General features: G+C 36.4%; 1 protein-coding gene across 3 annotated transcripts; it reads right to left on the bottom strand.

Moving 5' to 3' along the window:
* Nucleotides 1-4,702: 4,702 nt before the first annotated feature.
* On the bottom strand, nt 4,703-17,564 carry NUDT12 (nudix hydrolase 12). 3 transcript variants are annotated; one of them, XM_081133267.1, is made up of 8 exons: nt 17,428-17,505; nt 15,147-15,302; nt 14,455-14,666; nt 13,336-13,925; nt 11,087-11,254; nt 9,882-9,995; nt 6,788-6,987; nt 4,900-5,825 (listed from the first exon to the last, which is right to left on the bottom strand). In XM_081133267.1, the coding sequence occupies exons 2-8, from the start codon at nt 15,195-15,197 to the stop codon at nt 5,715-5,717; spliced, it is 1,446 nt and encodes a 481-aa protein (XP_080989393.1). In that variant the 5' UTR covers nt 15,198-15,302; nt 17,428-17,505; the 3' UTR covers nt 4,900-5,714. The 3 variants fall into 3 exon arrangements, with proteins under 3 accessions (XP_080989395.1, XP_080989394.1, XP_080989393.1); XM_081133269.1 differs by lacking the exon at nt 15,147-15,302 and having other exon boundaries at nt 4,703-5,825; nt 17,493-17,564; XM_081133268.1 differs by lacking the exon at nt 15,147-15,302 and having other exon boundaries at nt 4,705-5,825; nt 17,428-17,524.
* Nucleotides 17,565-19,301: the final 1,737 nt, after the last annotated feature.

Below are 19,301 nucleotides of genomic sequence, written 5' to 3'. Positions count from 1 at the left end.
TTAGAAGGTTAGTCTGTGGCTTTTTTTGCAAGAACATAAATGTAAGGGGTTGGAAGAAAGAAAAGTGATGAGAGTTAGAGGTAAATTGCTATGCTAAGGAAATTGGACTTTATCATTTGCCCACAGAGGAGTCTTTCTGGAGAATATTAAGAGAAAGACTAGATAAGATTGCCCCTTAGCAAGATTTCCTTGGCTGCAGTGTGAAGAATGGTTTGGGAGTAAAACTTTGAAGTAGGGAGACAAATTTAGGAAGCTGAGCTGAGCTAGAAACCAGGTGAGTAGCCTGGAATAGGATGGTGACAGTGGAGAGAGAGAATAGAGATAGAGGTAGAGATATAGATAGATAGATGATAGATGATAGATAGAGATAGACACTGAGGAAGAAGGAGAGAGAGAGATGAGAGAGAGGGAGATGGAGAGACTGAGCTTTGAGAAGTAAAGAAATAAAAGGGATAGGATTTAGAGACTGTTTGGCTGTGGGGTAGGAAAGGGTGAAAGACAAAGTAGGCAAATTAAAGAAAACAATAACCAAAGTTCCACGTGGGGCACTTGTAAGACTACTGAAATAAGGATATGGAAACAGGGACATGCTTGGGAGAAAATATAATTTAATTTTACATATGTAGCATTTGGGAGGCTCTGAGATGTCCAAGCAAATATGTCTAACACATGGTTGGAGATAGAAATTTGGGAACCAAATAAGTAGTTGAAGGTTGTGAAAAAATGTGTAATAATAATAGAAGACCCAACCTGAAAAATGATCAAAATGTAAGGAATTGAAAGAGGAAATCGAGACCGGATGTGCCTTTGCCAATGCAGCATTGCTAAGGAAATTCTGCAAGACAGCTCTGGTGAACGCCAAGATGGGGCTTGGAGTGAAACGCTTGGGCTTGAGCTCTGGCTCTCCTATTCATTAACAGTGACTTTGAGACAGTTAACTCCTCTATGCCAACTATAAAATGGGGAAAATGGTACAGTATTGATAAGTATTTCATAGGATTGTTTAAGAATTAAAAAAACAATAATAGTGAACATTCTACATATAAAGTCCTCTGTAAGTAGCATTAGTATTATGAGAATAAGCTAACCAGAGTTCTATTTTCTTAGGAGCTTACTGTAAATAGAGATCCATTAGTAGTTCTCAGAAATACATTGGAAAGAACAAGCAAAAAATAACTTTTACGAAGTTCAGAAACCTGAATTTGAATTAAACTTACAATTTATTAGCACCGATGGCATATCTCCTTTCAGCCTTAACATTGCCTCCCAGAACACACAAAGTTCCTACTGGCTTCCCACTCATGGCTACAGCCCTCCTGAAGCCCTCACTAAGGTGCAGAGCAGGTAGGACCATTGCGGCCCCTGAGGTTTGCATTTGCACCACTGTTAGGGCATCTTATTCGGAGTCCCAAATCATACATACTGTTGAAAACTAGAGTTTTCAAACTTGTTTCATAAACAAGTAAATCCAGCAACAAAAGCAAAACAACTCTTAGCAGCAAAGCTGTTGGATCAATGACATTTTAAATCGTCTTTACCCCTTCTGATAGAGATGACTTCAGCTTACTGCTATCTGAAAGCAGGAATAAATATTTATAAGGAATTTTATTGAGGTGTTCAAAACCTCCACTGCTCCAATAGACTAGTTTCAGGCTAGAGTAAAATGGGCTGAGTAAAAAGTAAACAAAAATAAACTTCAGACTGTATCACTTGTCCACTTACTCTGTTCTAAAATAGATATACAAGTACCATTTTCAATTTCTACTCCTGAGTGGAACTCCCACATTGCTAAATATGAAGCTACCTCACAAGTGATTAGGAAAATGTTCTTAATCCATCAGGGGCAAGACAAGGAGATGGTCTGGTGTAGTTCCCACGAGCCCAGGAATGTAAAGCCAGGGCACTTTTTTCATTCTTTATGCTGTAGCTTGTTTCTTATCAGACTTTTAGTTAAGAAGACAAGTGTTTCCATTAGCAGAGAGGTTTCTTTTTTTTAAACTTAAAATCTGTTTTAACATTTCACAGCCGCCCACACTATTCTGTAGAGCATCACTATAACAGGAACGGTGAAAAGGAGAATTACCCATTGTCCAATGCTATGGCGCTGTCTGCCTAGCAGTAAGAGAAACGGGGCATTTCTGAAGGAATGAAAAAAAGTTCAAAGTGCTACTTCCGCCAAAGAGTACAATTACATGTGCATTTCCTTTAGGGAAAACAGAATGAGAAACTTGCCTGTTAGCCCAGTTGACAGGTCCAAATGTTCATTTTATAGTTGAATTTTTTTCTTCTTGAATAAAAGAACTCCGGCTTCTGATCACAGCCTCCTCCCCCTTTTTTCCCATGCCATCTTTATTACTCAAATAACTTCCCTTTGACCATTTCTACTTTGGGCAAATAAACGGAATTATTTGAAAATCTATTGTATATGATAATAAACCATACTTCCTCTCAGAAGCTATGAATTCTGAGTGTCCCAGGAAAAAAAAGGTAGTGTAGGAAAAAAGATGTAGTGTAGGAAAAAACTGTTTCAGCATTGAGTTTATTTTCACAAACAACTCCTTTCCAGTTCTCTCCTGACCAACGGGACTCTTTTTGAAGATGGAGGCTCTTGGCAAGATCATCAGTCTTCTCAAAATAGGAGTTCTCAAAATGTACCATGTCTCTCATCTCCCACGGCGCTGTCAAAGCTCCCAAGCATTTGGCCCCTACCGAGCACCCTCCCCCACCTGCACTGAAGTCACACTCCCCTCCAACCCCTTCCTAGGGGTCTCAGGACCTAGATCTTTTACATTTGTAGACAGATACTCTTAATTTTGAACTGTGAAATATGTTGCCTAGATATTTTTCTACTAAGGAAAACTGGCCCTTTAAGTGTAGCACACACATAAATTTCACTCAACATCCACCACTCCCACAGTGTGTGCGCGCGCGCACACACACACACACACACACACACTATGCAGAACCTAATAACTGGTTCTCATCCCTAATAAAATTTGTATTGTAAAGTTTATTCTAAACAATTAATGAATTTGTTTTACAGGACATTTTCACCTAATATCTTGCAATAAACACATTAGCAGCACAGTTCTAGGATCAGTTCTATCGTTTTCATATGACATTTAGTTGAGTTTAATAAGTTTATTAAGAAATTTACACTTTCTCCTTCCATCTCCTGGTCTCACCTCAGTTTTTCCATTTTTTTCTGTCTTTACCCATATCCTCTACCTGATTTTTAAGAGTTAATCATTTTTCCAACTAAATAAAATATGTAGGCTTCTAATTCCTCTAGCATTTCTTTGAACAGTAAACAAATTCAAAATTCAACGATTGGTAATATTAGACAAGTAATAAAAACAGACATTAGACTAGATATATAACTTTAAATCTGAAGATAAATTATTGACATATATGTAGGTCAGTGTGTATGTGTGTGTGTGTGTGACCCAAATTATAAAATTAAAAAAGATTTAAACAAAAAATTTAAGTTCTACAATACAACTTTTAAAAAGGCTTTTGTATTTTTTGTTTACACGATGACTGAAATTTTTTTCCATTCTTTCAGAAGACATTTATTAAAACATTACACACAAAACAGAAAATAAATTTTTAATGTATTGTTACCTTCATTTCCTTTAGAATACATTCATGGCACTTGAACCTCTACTATTTCTTGGCTATTCCTTCTACTTACATGGAGCTATTCACCTCTCAGAGGTTAGCAATTTAAGAATAATTATTAAAACAATAATTTACTTAGCTTCTGATTTTCCCTGAGTACAGGATTAAATATCAAAAATTAAATTTATAACTACATTTTTTAAATAATTTGTATTTTACTTTGCTACTCTAACATTATGGAAACCTGAAATTTTTGATATAATCTTGGAATCTGTAAGTGTTAAAAGTACATTTGAAGTAAAAGTGAACCATAGGTCATTATTCTTTGTAATAATCATGGCACATCCTTTTCTATATACCTATGTAGTTCAAATTTTATTATGAATCTAAAATGTACTGTGTAAGTCTCAATTTTATTTAAAGTCCTGCTACCAATAAGCCTTCATCAGTTACTAAGAAAACCACTGCTTATCAGTAAATTAAAGTTTTATCTAATAAAATTATTTAAGTTAAATAAATTTTAGTATCTAAAATTTTCATTAACAATATTTGGTAAATTAAATTTATTATGTTATTTTGATTTATCCTACATATACTTTAAGTAATAGTTTCTATTTCCTGTTAGAGGGAGAATCCTACACTGGGTTACACTGTATAGATTTGTAATTAAGTTACTTAATTGTAATTATAATTAATTGTATTAAAAATTGTAAAGTGTAACTGAGTAATATTTATCATAAATTAATTAAATTCACCTTTAATGAATTAATTAAATTCACCTTTCAGGATTCCTTTTACCTTATCTATAAAAGAAGGGCAATGAACTATATATATTATCCTTACAGTCTCTTCTAGTTCTAACATACTATAGTATACAGCCAAATTATATAAATTTACATATTTAAACATTACCTTTTAAAACAATTTCAAAAGAGCCTTGTAAAATATGATAGTTCTATATTGCAAAATTGTGAATTACTACAATTCCTTTAAAATCTTACCGATTCATTTCTAAGATATAGTTATTTTATAAAAGCTTCTTAGAATGTGATTATTGAAGGCCAAAACCAAAATATTGTATTTGAGTTTAATAAATGTTATTACTAATGATTATATAACTTTTTTGTTAATACAGATACAACCCTTATCAGAAAATGGAATAATGCCAGTGTTTTTGAAAATATATGTAAATACATCTGGGATTTATATAACATATGACCTTTGAGGAGAGAATTTCTTTCAAATATGTTTGATTTCAGTGAAAAAGCAGAGAATCCTGATTTGTCTTAAGACTTTTAATAGAACTAACAGATAAATAGATTTATTTTAGGTTTAAGGAGGAGGTCCCAAACACAATAGTATGCTCTCACTTATTCTGATCACCAGTAGAGTTGTCAAAATAAAAAATTCTTAACACTGATGAAGTAGACTAATAGTAACACTGTAACTACACCACTGCTAGAACAATGGAACCAGGAGAAAAAGGTGAATTACAATGGGAAGATGAGAAAAAAACTATCTACTGACAACTGAAAGAAACTTTATGGTACTGAAAAGACTAAAAAATCAAGTTCAAAATTTATTAAAATTATTTTGTCTCATTTCTCAAAAACGATATGACATAAAGCCAGTGTTTTTATTAAATATGTAAATCCATCTGAGATTTAATATCTGACCTTTGAGAATTCCTTTCAGATATGTTTAATTTCAGTGAAGGGTCTTCAATGTCTGGTCTAATGCTTATAAGAAGTGCTGGAATTTAGGTTTACCTACAGTTTTTAGAACATACTTCTTTACAACATGGTTTCTCTCTTATTAGAAATACGGTTTTGTGAGATAAAATTGTGGAGCACAACCAAAAAATGTTTACAGAAGGGTGATCCAGATTTAACAAAATCTGAGGCAATGTTGTAATTTATAAAGATAAGAATTCTGTGGTTAAGATGAAAAGTACACTTTGAAAAAATTTCTAAAATCTAATATGATATTTTGTGTTGTGACATTCTAAAGAGCACTGAACACTTCCAATCTCACATGAGGAATAAGTGATATCTGAAATCAATTAGTACTCAGTAAAAGTCTAGTTATTTGATTTAGAGATTGGGGTTCATTCCAACCCAGTGTTTGATTAATTGATGTGCAATAGCTCGGCTTGGTGGCACGAAGAATGCCTGTTGCTTCCCCTTGGTCAGAACATCCACAACCTAAAACATACCATAATAAAATGCATTAGGTTTCAACGCTGTCATACTTAATACCATTTCTATGCTTATATGATTCGACTAAAATGTGATGACTTTTACAGTGAATAGCAATAGTAGAAATTGATAATATCCATATTCAACATGCAAAATTTAGTACAGTATCTTTAGTTGCTTCAATGAGTTAGTGATTCAATTTTTAAAATATTTGAGAAAGGCATACTTTCTTATGAAGATAAGGTCATGAAAAAGCAAAGTATATGCTCCACACTTATTTTCAAAGTAAAGTCAACTTTTGGGACAGGTTCCATTTTATAAAATTCTGAAAAAAAATCTAATTTCTGCTTTTGGAGGTTGAGCATAAAATAAAATTAATTATATTTAAACATAGAAGGATTTCAGTCTTCAGTACTGTAGTATAATCATTTGTTTTCTGTACAAATATTCTGTGTCATGCAAAACACAGACAAGTAATTCGTCTCTCATTATAACACTTAGTCATGTTTTAAAAAGCTCCTGTGAGTGTATCTTTGTTATACAGTTTTGTCATTCTTATCTTTAAGTATATTTTAAACTGAACAAGAACTTTTCACAAATTTTAAGCTTATTTAGTGATATTTTTGAGAGGTAACTGTTTTAAAGCAATACATTAAAATATAAAATCTCTGAAAATAATATTCCTGTTTCTCATCTCTGAAATAATGGTTACCTATTTTAAGTCCATTGAAAGGTATTAATCCAAAGGAATGGCATTTGAAATTAGGAAATGGCACAAAATCAGCATTACTAGAAGAATCTCAGAGAAGGAGTTAACACAGGACATATCAATTACATTGTAATCCATGCATGATGAGAGGGCCATGGCCATTCATTCAACTTGTTGAAAACAAGTATCCTTGCTGCATGCCTAAACCGATATAGTCGGAGAGCAATCAATAGAAGAAGGAAATTAAGTTGAACTTTACCTGTTCTCTAGTGAACCAGCGGGCATCCTCTATTTCATTCTTGTCAACTTTAATTTCTGTAGACACCGCCACAGCTAAGCAACCAATCATTAAGGAGGAGGGCATTGGCCATGGTTGACAAGAGACATACTGAACATGGCCAACTTTGACTCCACTTTCCTCTTCTACTTCTCTCCGAACAGCATCTTCTATCGTCTCCCCTAATCACATGGGGCAAAAGAACAAACAGCTGACGAACACACCCTGGACATACTGTGCTTTGAATGGTTCAAACATTTGGAAATCACTTTGGACAAAAACCCAATTCAAAGCATCAGAAAGCAGAAGTCTAAAACTAGATTGGAATCCAAGAAAACTTTATTTCTTAAAGTTTATGACCACATACAGAATCCAAATACTAACAAATTTTTCATTTCTTAAAGGTCCAAATTTTCAGTTACATTTAAAAAATTACATCTACAACTATCTAGTACCTACTATTGGTTAAACACTATGTAAACACTTTATCTAGTATTTCACTTATATATTATCACTAAATAGTTATAAATTATAACTATTTTTTAATGGCTAGTCTTTTCCTCACTAAAATCTCCAAACTCTTTTTTTCTTATGTTGTCAATTATTGCAGACAACTCTTTTCAAAATAGTTAGAAAGCACTAACGCTAAAAGTTTAAAAACCACATTAAATAAAACTCAGAATTTCTTTCCAAATGATTATTTTCCTCTAGATCAATGATTTTCAACCAGTGTGCCACAAATACATATATATATTTGTGTATATATATATTTTTAAATATATCTTTATTGATTTGAGAGAGAGGAAGGAAGAGGGAGAGAGAGATAGAAACATCAATGATGAGACACTCATTGATCGGCTGCCTCCTGCACACCCCACACTGGGGATCGAGCCCACAACCCACACATGTGTCCTGATGGGGAATAGAACAGCAATCTCCTGGATCATAGGTAGATGCTCAACCTCTGGACCATGCCTGGCTGGGCCACAAATATTTTTTAAACATGCAAAATCTGACTGTTTAGTCAGAGGCACTGACCTCTTTCCCTTTAGAGTGTCAAGTAAAACATGTTAACAGCCAACACAACAACAGACATCCTATGTGAATGCCCTGTCTTGAACAATAAATAAATAGGTATATAACAGAGCTGCATCTTATTGGTTATGTTGCATAGTAAGGTTGCATCTGATTTGTTAATTCTTGGTACCAGAAATTGTCATATACAAAGATAGGCACCTGCTTTTTAAAAAAGTCACTTTGGAGCCAAAAGGGTAGGTAATTACTATTATTTTTTTGAAGTCAATCAAAATTATACATATTTTATTTGTCAGATCTGCAAAAATACATTTTTTGGTGTGCCACAGAATTTTAGTAATTAGTTTTTGTGTGCCATGAGATGAAAAAGGTTGAAAATCGCTGCTCTAGATGACTGTTGACTCAACTTTGATAAAATAAAATGCCTATAAATGTATACTTTATATTTTGATTTGTTGGGATTGAGAATTAGGATAGAGGGAATAGATTCTAAGTTACATTTATCTGGAAGTTTAGAAATACTGTGCTATTTAAATAGAGCTTTCTTTTTCAAATAGACTGATCCATTTCCTATATTGAAATCAACAACTTATGTTCACAAAAAACAGTGAAAAGATAAACATAGACTAGCTTAAGATATTTGCAAGACTAAAGATTAGCATACAATACATATTTAAAAACTCATAAAATCAGTAAGAAAAAAGGATAAACCACCAAAAAAATAGGCAAAGGACATAAACATTGTAAACCTCAGGGATAAAGAAAACTGGATGTCTCTTACACATCTGGAAAAGATACTCCATTAGCAGGGAAATAGAAATGAAAACTACAGTGACATACTGTTTCATACCCATCAGAATGACAGATTAAAAAGTCTGAAAATTCTAACTTGGTGAGGATGTGGAATAACAGAACATTTCATGTAGTGCAAGAAGGAATGTAAATTGGCAGGGACACTTTAGAGAGCAACTTGGCAATATCTCGAAAGGTTAAGACGCTCATATTCTATGACCTAGCAATGTTACTACCAGATATATACCCTAGATAACTCTTGCAAATGTGTACAAGGATGGGTATAAAACTATTCATTGCAGTGTTGCTTGTAATATAGCAAGAGCTTTGAAATAAGTTAAATGTCCAACAGTAGAGCAGATAAATTGCAGGATATTCATAAATGGAACACTACAAGGCATTAAAAAAAAAAATAACCTAGAGCTACTAGAGGCAGCATAGTGATAAAGAGCATGGACTCAGTGCCAAACTGCCCAGGTGTGCATCCCTGCCCTATCATTTACTAGCTGCTTGATTTGGGGCAAGTTGCCTTAGTGCCCAATCTGTAAAACTGCTGAGGATCACATGATTTAATATATGGAAAGCCTTCGGAACAGAGTGTGTGGTTCTACATGTGTTTACTACTATTATTATCTAGTAATGCAGATTAATATTGGAAGTTGAGATTAAAAATGTATTGAGATATATTCATTCATTTATTCCACAAATATTTATTGAACTCCTACTAAATAAAAGGCACTGCGTTAAGGGTTTGGGATAAACTGATGAGTAAAACAAAGTCTCTGCCCTTACGGAACGTACTTTCTGGTATGAGCAGATAAATAGAGAGACAGATAGGTAGATAGATACACACATAGATACTGTGTTAGGTGGTGATGAGTGCTATAGCAAAAAACTGGCAAGGTAATAGGGATTGTGCTAATGTCTTTGGGGCTTTCAGGGAAGGACTATTTGAAAAGGTAACAGCTGAGTCTAGCACAGAAGAAAGTGAGGTGTAAATCATACTGATACAAGGGTAACAGTAATATATGAAAGATATATGAAAGAGCAAATATTAAATTTTTAAAACATACAAAATTATTCCATTAGTAAAAAAAAAATCATTTAAGATACACAGAAAATATTTAAAATATCCATTTTATAACATGATAATTTATCAAAGATAACTTCTCAACACTGTCTAAAATTTTTATTTGGAAATTATAAGTTAAATAAAAATTATTACAAAAGTTACTTTAAAAAGGCTTACCAGGTTCAATAAATCCAGCAAGGCAAGTAAACATGCCTGGGGGAAATCTTTTCTGCCTTCCTAAAAGACATTTGGTTCCATCCGGATGAATAACTTGCATGATTACTACTGGATCTATTTAAAAAAATCAGATATATGAATGACAGGAAAAAATAATTTGGACTCATTGTGTACGTATAGTCACTGTCTAGTAGGATAGTTAAAAGGTGTATCTACTGTAAGAATAGGACTCTTATCTAGTTACTAGAGATTGCTTCTTTCTGCCCAGTGACGGTGTTTCAGGGAAGTTGTACAGAACTCTGTCAGTAAGCTAAAAGATCATTTTCATCTCATCTTAGCAGCAACATTTATTGTGTACTTACGGTATGTTAGGCATATTCATATTTTTTTATAAGAAAGAAGTGTGAGTAGATAATACATGGCATGATGAAATTTCAAATTTTACCATAGTAAATGTAGTGGATTTCCCTCTCCCTTCCATCCCAATCCTTAACAAAATGTTTTTAAAAGCTAAGGTGGCTCTATGATTAAGTTTAAGCCATTAAAAAATACATATACATTTAAATTAAATAACAGTTCATGTCTCCGGAAGTCACTAATCTAGTGTATTATCCTCTTTATATCATGACTGAGATCCAGGATCCGGATGTAAAAGGCTCTCAAACAGTAAAAACAGATGTCACTAAGGCCATGTACTTTATTTACTCCCATGAGACCTCCTTAGGTGTTGTTTAGTTTGTCCATTCTTTTTTCACACAGTTATCAGATTTCCAAATCCGCAGCAGACTCAAAGCAGCAATGAGAAGCAGAGAAGGTATAGGCAGATACGAGTAGTTATGAGAAGCTAGCTCTAGGCTGTACTGCTTTGGTGATGCCTCCAAACAGGCACTGAATTGTTGGGGCTCTTTTTGTGTGTCTCTGCACTAAGTGGATCCAGACTGGTGGGCTTTTGAAATCATATATCTCAACACATCGAATTCATATTGATTAACCCAGAGTTAAGAAATAGCTAATTATGTACAATGCCCTTTACTTAAGTCATGAAAGTACGTAATAACTTAATACTTATAGTCTTAATGGTAAAATTAAACATGCTTTTAATAAAAAGGTCAACCCCTTAGCAACTGAAAATCTTGTTTTTGCAGAATGTCTTATTCCCCAAGATTCCAGATAGCTGAGATTTCACTGTAAAAGAAAAGGCTTACCAACTCTTGGATATGATGTATTGTGAACGCCATGGAGGCTAGGACAGTCTTCTTTTAAGCATACTCTTTTATAGCCACCTTCTTCAATCTTAGTTGCACTTCCACAGGTGGGGCAGAACTTATATCGACTGTGCCAGGCAAGAACAGATCTTGCTTGAGCTACAACCCCTTTAAGAGAAACACAAAAAGTTTTAATTCTGTGACAAATTGTAAACAAATTACTATATAAGTAAAATATTCTTAAGTCATAATAAAGACATATATTGTATAAATGTTCTGAAGTCATAATAAAGACATATACTTCTGAATAGCTGTGTGATCAAGGGTTTAGTATTCCTATTTTTATGATGTATACATTTCTTTTAAAGTAAAAGATTTAATTCTACATATAACAAATGAAAATTAGATTTAACTTTAATTTGAACTAAGAAAATATACCTTGCATATAAGACCGATATACTAACATCCATCTTACACACTGTATTAGCTCAGGCTTTTATTCTAGGTGATTTTGAAATTTTGGGTATACAAGATTCTGGTGTATAGTGACTTTACAAATAGTGACTTTATAATGGAGACTTTTATAAAAATACATTTCAAAGGCAGTTCCTAACTTGGACTTGAATTATAAAACGCAATATTACTAGGAGATTGTTGGAACCCATCTCTACCTTGGTGACTAAACCACTACTGGTCCATGTCACTGTGGAACATATCCTATTTATGACTGGAAACTGCACAGAGTATTACAAAAAAGACTGTTATTTACAACATTCATGTCTCTGGAAGGGCCTTCCACATCACCTAAGGGAAGGTGAACACTGACAGATGACCCTGTCCTCACCTCCCATTAGCTCCTCAATCTATTATAATCTAGCTTCTGTTCCTTCCACTCCACTGACACTCCTCTTGTCAAACTTACCAACACCTTCATACTACCAAAACCAAAGATCCTTTAAAAAAAAACTGTCTTCATCTTATTCAAATTCTCAATAGCATTCAATACATTTGACCAGTACCTCCAAAAAATACTCCGTTCTCATGGTTTCCATGTCTCTTTATGGCTACACGTTAACATCACTTTTGATGGCTCCTCTACTTTTACCTGCCCTCTAAATTGAGAGGGATTCAGGTATGATTCTGAGATTCTTTTTCCTATTTGCTCTCAACTCTCTAAGTAATCTCAGTAGTTTCCTAGAATTTAAATACCATCTTTGTGTTGATGACTCCCATATGGGTATCTCCAGTTTAGACCTATCCTGTCCTCTCTCCAGATTCTAATAACCTCTAAAACTTAGCAGCTCAAAACTAATGATCTTGATTTACTTACTTCAAGTCTGTCATGGTTCCCTTGCTCTACCCATCACCCTACATTATTTTATCAAAAAATAGTATTACTATCTACCAAATTACTAATGTCTCAAACCTAGCAGTCATTCCTGATCCTTCCCTTCATTATTATATACTCTATCCTCATTCCATCAACTACTCTCAATTTTCTCTCAAAAATATATCTTGAATGTACCTCCTTTATACCATCTCTACTATTATCACCTTAATTCACCTGATAGTCCAAGTTATTATCTTCTCTCTCTCACGTATAATAGTTTCCACCTACTGATCAAGCCCTATCAGTTCCACCTCCAGAATGTCTCAATCTCTCTGCCCACCACTCCACCAATGCGAGCCAACACAATCTCTTACCTGGGACGTGGGCATTTCTAATCACCTCGCAAGACTCCTGACGTCCATACTTAATTACCTACAATTCATGATCTACAAAGCAGCCAAAGTGAGGGGTTTTGTTTTTTTTCTTAAACATAGGTCAGGTTATAATATTTAAATGGAATTTAGACTAAAATTCCTAGTTTCTTACCATGGCATAAAGGGCACCACATGAACTGGCATGCTCAGCGACAGAAAACAAAACAAAACAGTAAAGTCTTTGCCATCAGGCTCGCTGTACAGCAGGCGCTCAATAGCAATTCACTGAAGAGTCAAAGGAAACCATCATGCATTCGGGTTAATTCTAAGGGAATTTATCTTGGCTGATTAAGACTGCTGAAACTGCCCAAAAGAGCAGTTCCCTTGGGTGAGAACTTTACAGTTTCTAACCAAGAGACAGCTTAATTTCACTGCTTACTGGAAAAAGCAGGCCCCCTAGAAACTGTGGATACATATGAGAGTTTCAATGAGAGTTTCAAAAGCCAGATTACCACCAATACAAGTACACAGTGTCCACTTCTTACCAGCTTCATTTTCTTTCAGCTGCAGAAGGGCTGGCATTGGAGGGTGAAGAAAGTAACAACTTTCATGTCTTTGCTTAAATTCTTCTGCAGCAACAGGATCTATACCTACAGCAAACCAGGCAACCAACCCATCTTCTTCTTCTCTGGGGACTTCCCCAGCATAATTAAGTAAATCTTTTTTCATTTCAAGCTCTACTCCAAGAAAAATCAAGGTGATCTTTTCAGGCTGAGCCAAATAATCCTTTACATCTGTGTAGTTCAGCTGACAAAGCCTGACTTCTGGCTGCTGGGAGCTTTCTTTGTTGCCACCCAGAGTAACCAAGGGACTTAAATCTGAGAAAAGGATATAGACGGTGGCGGGATGGCTTTCTTTAGCTAGTAGCCAGTCAGAATTATTTCTTTTTTCGCTTTTCCGGTCCAGCAGTGTTTTGCCAAAATAATTTTCACATTCTTCTACTTCATTGGTTAGGAACCAAGGCTTCTTCCCACCTTTATCATTAGCTAGTAAGTTAGCTATATGCTTGTAACCCCAAAATTTAGCAATATCTAGTGCAGTCTGCCTTGATTTGTTGACAACGGATCTGTCACACCTATAGATAAAAGGAAAAATATAATAGGAAATAATGTTTTCTCTAGTATTTACTATAATATTTCCAGATCATATCATAGCCCCTCTATTTAATGATTACATACATTTTTTTTCTTTTAGTACATCATTTATAAGTGGGAAGGTTAAAAAAATTATAAGTGATGAAAAGTTAGAGATAGTGGATATTTCAATTTTCTAGAGAATTATAAAATTAAAAAGCAGTATGTGCTATGAGGTATTAAAATTTTATAAGAGACTCATGGTAATCATAGTGGGTAGATTTACATTTGGGAAAAGATATTAGATTAATTCATAAATTTGCTTTGCTATTAAGCATGAAAAGTTAATTCCTCAATAAAATAAGTTATAAGCTTTTAGTTAGAAATTATGCTACATTTTTACAAAATAAAACTGGTTAATGAGTTATTTACAAGTCCAATGACATAAATATGGCTACAAGAAAATTTAAAAGATGTAACCCAGAAATTAAACCACATAATCCTTCAGGTGGTATAGCCTAAAATGTTTACCCTTTCTCAAGTAGAAATTGGACAGCATCTGGGTGCCCATTCCTTGCAGCATACATTAAAGCAGTCCAGCCATTTTCAGAAGTTTCATTGAGAAGAGATGGAGAATGACTGAGTATTACTGTTAATCTGGCAATGTCTCCTTCTGCAGCTGAATAGTGAAATTGGGAAACTATTTCTTGCTTTGGACTTCTTTTTATAGAAGACATTTCTTCCTTAAAAAATAAGGAAAATAGAAAAAACTCATTTGCAATTGCTCTTTACATCAATGAGTGCTGATATAATTAGAATAACAGTTATGGTTTCTAAAACAATATACTCTTCAAAACGTAATTAGCAGTCAACTGTCATCACAGCAAACATTTAAAAATTGTCATCAGTTGAGAATTTTAAATATAATTCAACATAAGGTGATAAAAAATAACATACAGATCTTTGATAATACAAATGAGGGGCCATATCCTTGAGAGAGGGAGTCAGGTAACAGCTCCACAAAGAGAAGCAGGTATTTGAAGTAGACCAGAGGTACTTCAATGGAGGAGGGTTAAAAAGCAGATAGAAAGGCAGATTTTAGCAGATGACAAGAAGTATTCCCTTAGATTCTCAGGTACCAGAAACAGGTCCCTGCCCTCAAGGGAAATTGTGATCCTATAACAAATTATTCAAAAGCTAAGTTTCTCACGAAAACCACTTACTGCTTTTTCTTGCACAATTCTGCAATCCATCAGGAACTGATTTTTGTTCATGGTGTGAGGTAGGGGTCAAGATACATTTTTATCTCATTGGGTAATCCATATGACTTGGCATCATTCTTGAAATTACTATCTTGTCCCTTTGCACTGCAGTATTATCTTTGTCATAAATCAGATGAGCATACATATTTTTTATCTATTATTGGACACTGTTCTAATGGTCACTTTGTCTACGCTTGAATCACAGAAACTTTTTAAACCCTTAACTTTGTCTGCTTTGTCACTCGTTTCAGTAAGAAAAAATATATAGAAAATAACTGTTTCATACCTCTTAATAAATGTTCCTAAGCATGAATTAAATGTGGTAGGGCACAAACTGAGCTATTTTTGGTGGAAATGGTTCATGTTTCAGTTGTCTATAAACTCCTGAAAGTACTTTTTTTTTAAGGTATGAATGTTTTTCTATGAAATGCTGTTAAGAAAAGATTTGGGCTTCTAATTAGGCTTCCACTATTCTAAGCAATAAGAAATTTAGGCTAAAAAGAAGGATGAATTTTCTAGGGTTGTTTCTAGGGTTCTGACACTACAATTTGGCAGATCAATTTTATAGTAGGAGTAGGGGAAAAATGGGCGAGAGATTAACTTTATTTTGTGGTTCGTTCACCTGTCCTGTTTGTATCATTCTACTACTTATAAACAAGGTGAAAACTATAAATAGGTAAAATATGCCCACAGGAATGTAAACATTTGGATAAAACCTAATAATGAAAATCTGTTTATAACTTAAATTAGTAGGAGTAACTTTTATATTAGAAAACAATTTTTTAGTTTCTTTTGATTTACTCTAGCATTTACCTGACCATTCTCTTCATACTGAGATTTCTAAATGCTTTAAAAGTATTATGAATAACAAAAGACAACTTTTCAGGGCTTTGTTTTGAAGCACTGCTATACATTGACTCCTGTAGTCTCCCATCTAAGTTGCCTTTCCCTTAAATTTATTTTCTATAAAATCTCATCATACAGATCCTTTAGTTAGGTTTACTTTACGCAATATTTCACTGCCCACGTTCTGAAGTCATGATCACTTCCTCACCCTCCCCACAGGCCATTCCAGGGACTGCAAAACTGCCCTCTGAAAGTACAGTGCCCGTCAGTAGCCCCAGTGTGATACTTATGATAATGCAGTATTTTCAGGATCAAGTGGGAAATGTACACTGCCCCCCACCCCACCCCTTAGCTTTCTCAGCATAAAAGCCATCTAGAAACAGAACCATTACTGATTCCAGAGAAGCACACAAACTCTGAAATCCAGCTCTGGCTACATTTACTTTTTCATGTCTCATTGACAAGTCCTCCAGAGGGTAAGGATTTGAAGGCAGAATGAGGTGATTCAGTTACCTACACGCTGCCCTTGCTTTCCAGGAGGCGCACGGACTATTCCGAGAGGTCATTTAAAAGAATCTCGGCTTTAAAGGCCTCTTAATTCAAGCCGGTATTGCGCTATTCAAAAGCTTGGCTGCTTCTCCTTTGCCCTTGCTCCCATGTTGTGGTTACCTAGTTCTCCAGTGTAATTCTGAAGGCTCTCCTCCTTGGGAAGCCATGAACTTAATTTTGGCCCTTACACTCCTATTACACCACCTCAAACTCTTCTCAGCATCTAACACTCTAGGTGCCTGTTTGTGAATCAACAAACGCCTGGAGGAGAAAAGGAGCCCTGAATACTGAGCTCTCTTCTGCACCTCCCTTCGTTCTGAGACCATGCCATCTTAACTCCTTATTGTCTTGATAGTTCTCTAATGCTGTCAAACATATTTTTAAAAACATTCTATAGCTTTCTAGCCATTCTCAGGAGGTTTGATTTGACCGAAGCGGTGTGTAACTCGGGGCCCATGACTCGCCCAAGGTAACAAGGCTCAACAGAGACGCGGCCGACCTCGGCTACGCTGTCCCTCAGGGCACCGACCGCTCCTTGGCGGATTCCCCTTCTTGCCACTACTGTGAGACTCCTTCTTTTAATGTGAAATCACATCCGAGGCAGCATTTTCCTTCCCCCACTTCAAAGACCGGGCTGGAAAGGCCCCAGCAGCAGCGCCGGCTGCGCGCCCCGGGCGCTCCCTCCCGGACCCGCGCCGCGGGGTCACCGCTCCCTCGCCCGCGCCCCGGCGCGAGGCTGCGCCGCTCGAATCGCAGGGCCCGGCCGACGGCGCAGGGACGAAAGAGCGCGGACAGCCGGTCCCCGGCCCCGCCTAGGGCCGACGACTCGCCGCCGACTGCTACTGACCAAAAGCGGACCAGAATAGCGGAAACCACGACGCGGTCGAGAGACGGGTAAACCCCCACACTCACAGCTCCTGGGGCCGGATGGAACCTTCCTGACTTCCGGTAGAGGGCCGGTGTCCTCGCACGGCTTTATGGGAGATGTAGTTTGAAGGTCAAAGGCGGCGCCACCCGTGAAGGGGCGGGGTTTGGGGGGGGGGGGAAGACTGGCTGGCGGGGCAAGAGTTCAGGCTTCCTGGAGGTGAGTGAAGAGGTGGTGATTCCTAAGGGTGAGACCAAGCTGTGTAGAGTGTGGTGCTGGTGATGGGAAACTCCCGGTCTGTGGAAAGGATTTAAGTTTTCCAGTATTTTGCACCCAGCTGTTAAAGTCCAGCGCAGTGGAGTGTTCAAAGCATTCTTTCATGTTAAAACTGGAATATGAACTGGACCAAGGCTTCCCAGTATATGATCTTATACAGGTTGTTGGCCTCTGAACCTCGGTCTCCTCGTGTGAAAAATGGTGCCATGTGTCGATGCCCACCTCATTCGGCAGTCATTTAGAATGTACATAACAAGTGCCCACAGCACCTTCTTGGGCTGTTGTGAGGTTTAAATAGGATAGTGCTTGCAGAGCTCTTAGGACAGTGCTAAGTCTAGAGCTAGTACCCACAACACATTTATTATTGTTTCTGTTGTTTATTATTTTAGTTCCTTCCCTTTCATGCTCCAAAACCTACAGATGTTACATGAGACCAAGATTACAAAGGTAAGTGTTGGCAGTCTTCTATCTTCCAGATTTTTTCTTTCCTAAACGGTCTCTTGGGCAATTGGCAACAATTAAGGAGTCTTTTAAGGTTGACCATTGCTTCCTGCCTGGATTTTAGTCATTATGTTAACAGTATCAGATGCTAGACCTCAGTCCTTGAGTTTGGCTAAGAGGAGAATTTAGAGCCAACAAACTCAAATATAACAGAAAGTTTATTTAGAAAGTCATAGAGATAGAAGAAGTGAGCTGTGGAAGAAGTGAGCCAGCTGGGCTGTGTGGACTCAGGAAGAAAGTTACAGAGGCCAAAGAAGGGTTCTTGGAGCTTAGGAGGAAGAAAGCAAAGGTCCTCTGAGCTTTGAGGGAAGAAAGGGGGAAGGAAAGTTTCGGGGAAGCTCAAGAAAAAGAGAGATGGCACACCTTGAGCCCTTAAGGGTTTTTATCTGGAGGTCTCAGGGGAGGATCTCAATAGAATATTTATCAGCTTCCAGGTGTGTCCTTTTGGGATAGTGACCTCTACTGATCTGTTGGCACTAGGGTAGTCATTGCAGCTGGTCCTGATGTTATCCATGGCGTTGCTTCATCTGGTTTTGCTGCTTTTCTGAGCCTGGAGTTGAAACACAACCGAGGTCTAGATGTTATCTCTAGTTTGACCCAAACTCTGTCTCTGTGGTCAACAGACCCAAGACATTGTTCCTAAGATTATTTGATGCCAGTCAGAACCTTGTTGTCTTGAGGGCTTAATACTTAAAGGAATGGTCATGCAAGGGCATGTATGGGGGCCATATGAGGTTATTCTCTCGCCTCTGGGGGCAAGGTCCCACCCTACAATAGGGAACTAACTCATTATTGTGAAAACTAGGAAATAAAGTAGAAAATTGCACATTTATCCTAGTCTTCCCAGTTTTGTCTATTGCTAGGCACCCAGGGCTTCCAGCCCTGGTGACCTTCTGTACCTAGCTTGTAGTTTCTATTCTGCTAATGTCTGTCTAAGTACCTACCATATCAATTAGAAGCTTCTCACAGTGAAGTTTTATGTGCCTGTCGACATTGTACTTTCATACTGCTCTTTCTAGCTTTGTCCTATGCTTCTGTCAGTCAAGAATGCCTTCATTCCTTAATAATTTCAGTAATCA

This window comes from Miniopterus schreibersii (assembly GCF_964146895.1).
Source record: "Miniopterus schreibersii genome assembly, chromosome: 3".
In the NCBI taxonomy this organism is placed as follows: Eukaryota; Metazoa; Chordata; class Mammalia; order Chiroptera; family Miniopteridae; genus Miniopterus; species Miniopterus schreibersii.
Note: the sequence above shows the minus strand (reverse complement) of the source record. Positions and strands in the feature narration are given on the sequence as shown.